Source organism: Nyctibius grandis, chromosome 4 (assembly GCF_013368605.1).
Source record: "Nyctibius grandis isolate bNycGra1 chromosome 4, bNycGra1.pri, whole genome shotgun sequence".
Classification (NCBI taxonomy): domain Eukaryota; kingdom Metazoa; phylum Chordata; class Aves; order Nyctibiiformes; family Nyctibiidae; genus Nyctibius; species Nyctibius grandis.
The window spans coordinates 56811995-56822544 of record NC_090661.1 but is presented as its reverse complement, the minus strand read 5'-3'; the positions used below and the strand labels follow the sequence as shown (position 1 = coordinate 56822544).

General features: G+C 43.8%; 1 protein-coding gene across 1 annotated transcript; it reads left to right on the top strand.

Moving 5' to 3' along the window:
* Positions 1-1199: 1199 nt before the first annotated feature.
* On the top strand, positions 1200-2649 carry GSC (goosecoid homeobox). The gene is made up of 3 exons (XM_068399848.1): positions 1200-1533; positions 1725-1984; positions 2411-2649. The coding sequence occupies exons 1-3, from the start codon at positions 1200-1202 to the stop codon at positions 2561-2563; spliced, it is 747 nt and encodes a 248-aa protein (XP_068255949.1). The 3' UTR covers positions 2564-2649.
* Positions 2650-10550: the final 7901 nt, after the last annotated feature.

Sequence of the window (10550 nt, the reverse complement as noted above, 5' to 3'; positions counted from 1 at the left end):
TCTATAGGCTTTGTTTTCTAAGCTAGAAAAGGAAAGATTCTTCCTTAAAAAGAAAAGTAAAAAGCACCAGGATGGATAAGAAGCGAATCGGAACACCTACCAGACCCGGGGATTTGAGATTGTCTTTAAAGTTTCCACCCCCTGGCTTGTTTAAAAATAAAAAGTGATACCTGTCTGCATTTGAATCTGTTAAAAAAAAAATGTTTACAACATTCACGCGTCCTAGTTCCGCCAGGTGATCTAGGAAAAGAGGAAAAAAAAATAGTTCATTTACTCAGCGAAGACGTTGTTGGTTCACTGCATAAAATCAGAGGAACGCGTACTCCTCAATGCCCCTTCAGTTCTCCGAGACGGGGGACGCAATATCCAAACCCTGCTACAGAAACACTTGGAGGGGGGGAGTTGCATGATTGTACCGCAGTTTATTTTTTTTTTTAATGCTTCTTAACCAATTCGACGCATAAATAATGAATCTGAGCTTCAGACAGAGGAAATCGCACCCACTAATGTGAACTAACACGAGCAAAGTAGGTGCACAATAGACAAGGCTAGGAGCTGCTAACCACTTCTGCACAATGGCATTAATAAGATTAACCTGGGCAATTAGCCGGTGCAGCAGAGATCAAGCCTAAATCTGGGGCCTTTCAAAAAAGCCCACTAATGGAAAGGATTACGTTAATTTCATTAATTCTCAATACACAGACCCGGGCTCCTTTCACTCCTTTGTGTAACCCCCACCTCTTCCCCACCAAAAAGGGGGAGAAAAAAAAAAATCAAATCTGGTTTTGTTTGTCATCTGCATATTACCAGGAACTAAATCCAGGATGACGTCGCCTGGGTATAAAAAAGGGAAGAGGTTCAGATGGATTATACTCCGAGCAGCCCTCTGGGTTGAGATCAGTAAACAGGCGAGAGTTGAGGGGGGAAAGTTCCAGGGGTGGATCCTGCGCGCACACACGCACACGCACAGACATACACAGGCACACTCTGCCCGCAAGCTGCCCTCGGAAAAAGCTCCGCTCTTTTCGCTCCGAGCCCATTTTAAAATTTCTCCGAAAAAGTTTCGATTTCGTGTCTCTCCAGCCTTCCCCCCCCTTACCCCCCCCCCTCCACCACAACCACCACCACCACCTACCCCCCCCTCCCTCCCTCCCTCCCCCGGCCGGTCCCCGCTGCCCTGCCCCGGCACGGTTTGGGGCATGCCTGTGAGCATGTTCAGCATCGACAATATCCTGGCGGCCAGACCTCGCTGCAAGGACTCAGTGCTGCTGCCCCCGAGCGCCGCCGCGCCCGTCGTTTTCCCCAGCCTCCACGGGGACTCGCTCTACGGCAGCGCCTCCGACTACGGCGGATTTTACTCCCGGGCGGTGGCACCCGCCTCCGCGCTGCCGCCGGCGGTCACCGGCTCTCGGCTCGGCTACAACAACTACTACTACGGGCAGCTGCATGTGCCGGCGTCCCCCGTGGGCCCTTCGTGCTGCGGGGCCGTGCCGCCCCTGGGCGCCCAGCAGTGCTCCTGCGTCCCCCCCGCAGGTAAGGCGGCCCCGCGTGGGACGGGGCGGACGGGCTTTCTTTGTTCCCGCAGGCGGGGGTGGCCGGGGCACTGGCGGCCCGCGGGAGCGCGGGTGGGCGACGGGAGGAAGGGGGCTTTTTCGGGGATGGAGGGGGGAGGGCAGCAGCGATCTCATGCAAAGCCTGTCCTCGTCTCGTCTGTCTGTCCGTAGGTTACGAGGGCACTGGGTCAGTGCTGATGTCCCCTGTTCCCCATCAGATGTTGCCCTACATGAACGTGGGCACTTTGTCCCGGACGGAGCTGCAGTTACTGAACCAGCTGCACTGCAGGCGGAAAAGGCGGCATCGGACTATCTTCACTGACGAGCAGCTAGAAGCGCTGGAAAACCTCTTCCAGGAAACGAAATACCCAGACGTGGGCACCAGGGAACAGTTGGCCAGAAGGGTGCACTTAAGAGAGGAAAAAGTGGAGGTATTTTGCTTTCCTTTTTCCCCCTTCCACCCTCTCCCTTTCGCATTTAAACGCGCTCGGACCGGCGGTACCGCGGTGCGGCCCCAGCCCGGCTCCGCCGGCCTCGGCGAGGTGGCGGCGGGGAGAGCAACAGGTTTGCAGGGGGGAGAGGGAAAAGTTTTTTTACTTATTATTTCCAAGGGCCCTTTTTTGAGGGGGGAGGGGGTGGTGCTGGCCGAGACGAGCACACGGCTGCGAGCAAATATCGAGAGGCGGTCGTGACTCCTGAACGCGTTCAGCCTTTCCCAGCCGAGCGCAGCTTTCCTTCCGCCGCGGCTGCGAGCGGCTCCGGGCCAGGCAGGGCTCGGGCAGGGAGGGGGGGCGGTCCGCGGGTTTGCGTATTTTTATATTTTTTTCCCCTAATAATTTAATTTCTTAACGTAACAGGTGTGGTTCAAAAACCGCCGGGCAAAGTGGAGGAGGCAAAAGCGATCGTCTTCGGAGGAGTCAGAAAACGCACAAAAATGGAATAAAGCGTCTAAAACGTCTCCAGAGAAGAGACAAGAGGACGGGAAAAGTGACTTGGACTCTGACAGCTGATACATCACAGGGGGGGACATTTCCCGTGGACTGTCGGATACGCTCCAGAGGATGCTACTAATCTTGCACAAGCTCTGCCTTGTTGGAGGGGGAAAAATATCTGTATATAATGTACCATGCCCCGAGTTGATTTCGTGTAAATAAAATGTATTGCGGAGGTGTTGCACAGGTAGACGGCGGCACGTTTGTTCACCGCGGTGCTGCGGGCAGAGGAGAGGTGAGGAGGGGAAGGGAGAGCGGCGGTGCCCCGCTCCCCGGGGACCACGGGCGGCCTTGTCGGCGCGGTTACTAATTTAAGGAGGTTTCACCCGCTCGCTGCAGGCCGAGGAGCGATGGCGGATTTTTTACGCCGAAGGCAAGCGGCGGGCGTCCGGCCGGGCCGGTCCCGTCCCCGATGCAGAGCCCGGGGCAGTCCCGGTGAGGCTGGGCCCAGTTGCCGGGCTGGCGGAGGGGCCGCGGCCGGGAGCTAACCTGGCTCCTCTGCCCGGAGCCCCTCGCTGGGTACCGACCTGTCCGGTTCTAAGGCCCCGCGTCCGAAGGCTTCCCCCTAAGGGAGCGCCGGCGGGCAGCCCCCGGCCCGCTGCTCCGCCCGGCCCGCTGGCCCGGCCAAGCTGAAGGCGATGCCCTTAGGAAATATTTGCAGGCAAAGCAAATCCGGCCTCACACTTGTTCTTCTGCCTTGTTTCTCTGCGCTTTTCTCTCCCTCTCTCTGCACTTATGCCCTGTTGAGTTTCCAAAGAGTTTGTCTGTGATCCCCGTTTAGAAAATCTATCTTGCTACATTGGTATTTAAAACTGCTATTAATAAATTTCAGCCGTTATCAGATGAATTACGCATAAAGGGAAGTAGGAGCCCTCGTGTGCTGCTCCTGGGGCTGTTTCACAGGAAGTTGCTAATGGAAGTTTTCTTCCCTTTGAAGCAGCACCTTTGCGATTAGGGGAGCAGTGACAGCCTGGTCTCATTTTACTCTTCTCTCTATGAGGGCCTCGTAAAAGAGACATCTATTCCCCCCGTAAAATTTACATTCATTTTCCTTATTCTTTTTTTTTTCTTCCTATGACTCCCCAACTCTTAGTGCTCATCCCTTCAGAGCAGAACCACTGTGGTTTCCCTGTGTCGTCTTGTTTAGAAAGACCTTTCCCTCTCCTTGTCTATAAAGATTGTCTATAAATTTAAAACAAATGACCTGAAGGTGTAAAGCCAATGCAGATAACCACTGGCTGGAAATCTTCATGCTGTGCCTTTCATTCAGAAGTTAAGTGGTAGTGAGCTGATGTTCCTTAATTATGGCCAATGCCTAAACTCACCTGTATCTATTCAGTTCTTTTAGCTTAGACAAGAAATTGGTTTATACAAATGTGCTCACCATTGCTTCCAGTGGTGCTAGAAAGGGTCAGCTGCTGTGTTGCTTGTCCTTGTGCTTTTCCTCCTTTTCCTGATATATCCAGCTTTTTATGGGTGTTGTAATGTGGTACATATTGCAGGTGTTAGTGCGATAGAGTGAATCTCAGTACCTGTCTGCTCAGATAACATTTCTTAATGTAACCACGTTTCCACATAGATGTGGTATTTCTCTCTGGGCAATCTCTCCCCATACCAAGATCTAGGAACAGCTGCTGTAGAAGAAATTAAGTGTGGTTTTGTATAAGTCAGTCCTTTAGGGGGCTTACGGTTTCATAGCTACTGCTCTTTTGAAGAGACGAAGAAATTTAGCTTCTTGTTCCTTAGCGCAGCAGAGGAAGGGGAAAAGCAAATGGATTCTTCTTCTTGGGTATGTATCATGGTTTGATTCTACAGAGCTCTTGCATTTTGGAGATGCTACCCTGTTGCTACGGCTGCATATCTGATCTCTGTAAACTGTACTGAATTACAACCCAGCAGCACTAACAATTAGTTTTCAAATTACTGAAAATCAGTTTTCAAAAGAAGTGTTTTGTCATGTTATATTATATGCAGGAAGTCTCAATGAGTGGATTTTTAATGTTAACTCCTCTGTATTTAGTCATTGCTAGGTTTTAAAGTGCATACTTAATTTGCAAATAAAAGCCAGGTCTAAGGATAATATTGCCCAGGATTTTGCTAATGCTTATATATTTTCTTTACTTCCCATGTATAAATATCCTTACTGCCACACCGGGAGCTTGGTAAGGTTTTGTTTTGTTTTGCATTTTTGTGTGGGGAGTGGTAATTTCAGAAGTCGCTATTAAGGATTTTAGCCCACGTAGCTGAATGTGGGAGTTAAACTGGATCTGAGTTTGTAAGGGGTGGGCTTTAAACATGTTTTTGATAATTAATAGTAGTTACTTAAGGTTGTAGTTCGTATCTTTAGAGATTTTTAGACTTTTCCGATGGGAGCAAGGTGCTCGAGAACCATGGAAGCTCCAGGTCACCGAAGATGACAATTCATGGGTTTATTTGGAACTTTTTGTTCTATGGGGGCATGGGATGTGACACAAGAATCAAAACCTTGTGTTACAAAACATGCTTTCTATGCATGGGATTGTGATGAAGTCACCGCTAATTGCTTTAAAATCACGTTGTACCTTACTCTTGAGTTAATTTTTGAGTTTTCTATAAACTCTTGATTACCATAAGCTTGATCTTACATCATGGGTATCTATTCTTATTACTACATGTAGATGTATACCTATTAGAGTTAATAACACCACTTTAATATCTAGTTGAAAAGCAATTTTAATCTTGACCTAAAAGCTTTCACTTACTTACTAAAAATGATATTTGTTTAGACAGTAGGAGTAGCTGTCTCATTCTTTTTCTCACTAATGTTTGTTGAAAACTTGAAGACTTCATTCTACCTTTTTTTTACACTACAAAATCAGATCCTATGCAGTCTGGAAGACTCTGATAACTCAAAAGTAGTGAGAAGATTGCATCAAAAGGATCAAGAAAGTAGAAAACTAAATGCTTGAAAGCACAAGGATGATTGTAATAAGCAGATCTCTCATTCACTTGTACTGTTTAGTTGGCATATGCCATGTCTAGATGTTTGTCTGGATCTTTATTTTAGGAGAATTCCTACATGCCAAAATCCAAATGCCACGTAACGACTTTCATTATTTTCTCTTTCTGTTCGTGCCGTAGGAGCATGGCAAAGCAAGGCACCTGAATATGTGCTATGTTCCAGCAGGTTCAGTTCTAACAAAGGGGCTTTCAAAGAGTTGTTTGTGGTGGTGTTTGTTAACGCTTGTCTAGAAGGAGACCAAAAGAGGTTTTTATTTTTATTTTTTGTTTTGTTTCTTTTTGGCTGTTTCTCCTCCACTGCAATTTACAACCTTGCATCTTGGTGCAAACCCATTCTCAGAAGATTTACTATGACTGAAAAAAACCATTTAGCTATTTTTGAAACGTGATGTATGGTTCATGATACTGATGCACTATCTATGTTTAACGACTTGAGTTCAGTTTCTTGCTGTCTCACTGATTTTCTGTGAAATGCTGGACTTCTTTCTTTCTAAATTTCTGTCTGTAGAATGAATAATATTCCTTTCTGATCTCACCAGAGAGGTAGGGTGAGGGGAGGATTATAAGAAGAAACATAAGCTACTTCAGAGGTTCACCATTGTATCGAAGACTTATTCCAGATAATGATATGCATTATAGGAGTAATAATTGAATAGTTATACAAAAGGAGCATACACCAAATAAATCTTCCTGACACCAAGCTGGTTTAGGTTACAAAATTCTCTTGCAAGGGAAAGCTAGGGAAAGTAATGTGTAGTAAGGGTACAGTGCAGAAGCTTTCTGCTGTGTAGAGGCAGATTGAGCAATCTGATGCATATCTTCATTGTGTCATCTGCATTTAGATGGCCAAAATTTGTGTTTCTGTTTAGTAACCTATTTAGCATATTCATCTCTGTAGTCTTGTTGTAATAAGTAATACTGGAAAGCAGAGGTTAGATTTTTTTTTGCTTGACATAAAATGATTTATTATCACTGAAAATCTGGACTCTTTTTTTTTTCCTTTCAGTTTTACTAATACTTGAGTGAACTGGTTTTGAGCTTTACCATAATGGGATCCTGGGAATATAAACCATGCAAACTCTTTCTTACACATGACTTGTGAAGCAAACATTTGGATTAGTGGAAGCTATAAAAAAAATGCAACATTAAGGTGAGTTCATATTTTTTGTGCTCCATCTGCATTTATTGGTACTCTGGGGTTTTACACCATGGAGCATATACGAATAAAAACCTAAAGAGTTTTTGTTTTGTATTCTTACCCACTAGGGTTTCATTCCATTTATACTTTATGTTTTCCTCCTTTGGAAACCTGGTGAGTCTTGACTAAACCTAGACAGAGAAGTTTAGTCAAATTACTGTTTCTCTGGGGTTGCCACTTACCCTGATTTGATTAGAGTCTGTTATACAAAGGTAACAGTTGTAGTTGCATTATATGAGATTGTAAGCAACTAATACAAACTTCAAAGTGACCTATCTCTGTAAAGTATCTGACAACTTTAAATGTAGAAACCTGTGGTTTGTACTGAAACTACCCGAAGCTGGAGAATTCAGATGTAAAATCAAAAAAGAAATCAGACTTCTTTCACTTTTTGTTTTCAGGATAGAATAGGTGTCTACAGACAGACAGAGACTATATCCCTCAGAACATATGGCAAAACTTAAGGTGCAACTGAATGGAATAATATGGAGCAGGAGAAAGGCCAGGAAACTTGTTATAGCTCAAAAGTATCTATGCAGTTGAATGTTGAAAGTTACTTCACCTCTGTCTTCTAAATGATGTCTCAATACTGGTGCTTGCATTTCTTTTCTACTCCTTGTCCGGACAAACATGCATGCTTACCTTGGAGATTCAGAGCTTCACCTCATTAGTACACCCCAAAACACGTCGAATACATGTGCCAACATAGAGGTTACTGTTGTCCATTTGCATTATGTCCAGGAAAAGGCCCTTCCCCCAAAACTCTGAACTAAGGATTGAATCCCCACTAGAGTCTGCCTGTGTTTATTTATGTAAGTACAATAATAATAAAACTTTATGCTTTTCTATCTTTGAGGGGATTTATTCAGTGTTTGCTACCCAGTGACAGCAGAGTGCTTTGCTCTCAATGTGTGTTGGGTTTTCACTTTGGCTACACCTTGGCAAAAGAGACGACTTCGGCATACGGAGCCCCTTCCTCTGGGCAGAACCGCTTCCTTCAACAGGGCAGCAGGCTGCAGGGCTTCTGCTCCCCTCTCTGTCCAAGGTGGGAGGACCTGTGGACATGGCAGACTTAATACATTCTTTTCCCAGAAAAAAAAACGAGGAGTTGGGAACCAGATTCTGACAGTATCATTTCAGTGATCTGGTTTGTAGGGTAGCATCACAAACTGTTGGACCTGTGCTTCAAACTTCAGTGCTGGAATGAGCTGCTGAGAGCAAGGATGAGAACTTCTGAAGCTGGCATTCCTCTTGACTCCAAGGTGTTAGGAGTGTAGAACCTGAATATAACTGTATTTCTTTCCTTTAGTTAGGGCTTTTGGCAAGCTGTCAAAGAACTTAGCTGTGAATTTTCAGGGTGATCCTGAGGTGGGGAACTACTGTTATTCCATTTTCTGTTGGAAATGCCTAGGTACATCTTCCTCAGGGGACATGCAGGAAGTCTTTGGCACAGTGTGGAGAAGCAGAAGTGATGGCATTTTTTTGCTTGTTGAATTTTAATGCCATCACCATGTTTCCTTTTATCCTGATGGAAATTTTACTTTCCTGGTGAAAATAAGGCCTTCATGGTCACGCTTTATGTAATTATATGTGTAATTTCTCTTGGTTCATGAAGAAATTACACATATTTTTGCAAAGCGAGTGAACCCAAATTGAAGGCTAAATTAATGGAAGATAAGTGAAGGTAAGGGAATATGGTTTTGGTGTATGAAAGATGTACTTTTAAAAACCACAAAATGAGAGCCCTGACCTGCTTTGCTTGCACACCCAAAAACTCTTGCTGAGTGTTGCATGTGCAAGGAATGCAGTACCATCAGAGAGTGAGTAACTTTCTATTAAGACGACAGAATGGAAAGAGTTCTTTTTATGCCAAATTTTACCCCATAGCAGATAATTACAGCCAAGTTGTAAACCCCTTAAAAGCTATAAGGCACCAGTATAATGAAACACATAACTGAAATTTACTGTACATGTGTAGATTGCAATTTACTCTTGAATATTTAGTCTTCAACTTCTTAAATTTGTAGTTTCCACAGAGGGCTTATAAGTGCTAGAATTTTGATTAACTGTCTCAAATAAACTACTGCTATTGTTATCACTATAAATCTCCCTAACCCAAGAGCCTCAAGGAGGCTGCTATTTTCTGTGGAAACTGTAACGATTTAGAAGGGCATGAACCCAGCACCCTTTATTTGGAGCTTCCTGTCATTTTACAGAAAGTCTTAGGCTTTGTTTACATCAGTTATTAGGTCTTATTTGTTTAATATTACGTTTTCATTGGTTTTATACTGTGTTTATCATGCACATTTTTAGAACATACTGTATTTTTCTTTTAGTTGGCCCTAATGCTATGGAGACAGCTCTTCACAACGAAACTTACTTGTGTCTTCTTTAGCCCGGTTGAAAGGATAACATGGAGGCCTGACCCAAAGCCTTTGTGAATTAATAAGAAACTTTCTTCTTGAGCTGGAATACTTCCAACTTACATTAATAGATGGGGTGATTTTGCAATATCTTCAGTGAAGACAGGGCATTAATCCCTGGTCAAAAGGGGTAATGATTATAGGACAAAGCCATGCAGGAAGCGATCATTGGTAATCCCAAGGGAACTTTCTCTCCTTAAAATTCTCTAACTATTCTACTCTGACTTGCTTAGCTACAGTGGTCCTTCCCACATTGTACAGGTGCAGTTTTATTGGTAGAAAAGGGTTTGTGTTACTAAAGTCACTGCAGTTAGTACTGTTGTTGATGGAATAAGCTTTAAGGATGTATCTATATTCATGTTAAAGGCATTACTGGAATACCTTTTAAGATAAAAGCCATGCTTCTAAACTAACTATACTAGTACAACACCAGTACAACACTTTAAATGAGTAAATTATTGCTGCTTTTCAGAAGCAGTAATATTCTTTGCAAGTGTATCCTTGATGTAGAAGTAGGTATTTTCCATGCAATGAGGCTTGACTAGGGTCAACATTAGTCCCTCAGACCTTACGTGAGGCTTATCTCCACCTGCATAAAGGCAAGATATAAGTTTATTGATACCCATCACGCTTGGTCTTAAAGGAACATCTGATTTACCAGATGTTAAAGAAAATCCAGAACAGCGTTCCTGAACTGGAAAGCAGCTGTGTTTTCCTCTGCTCACATATTCGTTGGCACAGCTGCTTCAGATATCCGGGCATCTAAATTACTCTGACATCAGAAAAAACACTGAAACAGGGACTGATTACGGCCATGTTGCTTATCACTGTGAAAACTGTTCAGTCACCAGACACATTGCAGTTAAGGAGCAACTAGTATTAATGTTGAGGACTAAAAGCTAGGACATTAAGTGCGCTAGAGTAATTCTTTCTAATATCAGTCTCTTTGAAGTAGCTGTCTTAGGAACAGAATCGGTTTCCATTTCAGCTTCACAGTCTCTTCAGTTGCACGCTGAAAATTTTGGTCTTGGCTGGCTGGATGTCTGATGACTATGAAATTAAAATAAAGAAAAAAAGAAAAGATTTTATATTAAGTCTGATGTTAAAAATAGTCTTTAAAAGCCTATTAATTTGCATCTTGTCTGTTTCTGCAGGTTTGTGCTGTTCTTTTCTCAGTCTCAAGTCTAAGTTCTGTTAAAAACCGCTGGACATTTAAATAATGACTAGATACTAGTTTAGAAGCAGTCTATTGATCCCATGCAATTTCATGTGGTTTTTTTTTAATCGCTTTTGGATCAGTACAAAGTAGAAACATAGCTGTCCTAGAAAAATGTCCTCAGACATTTTTGGAGAAAGAAGGTCTTGGGATTACAGAGTCTGATCT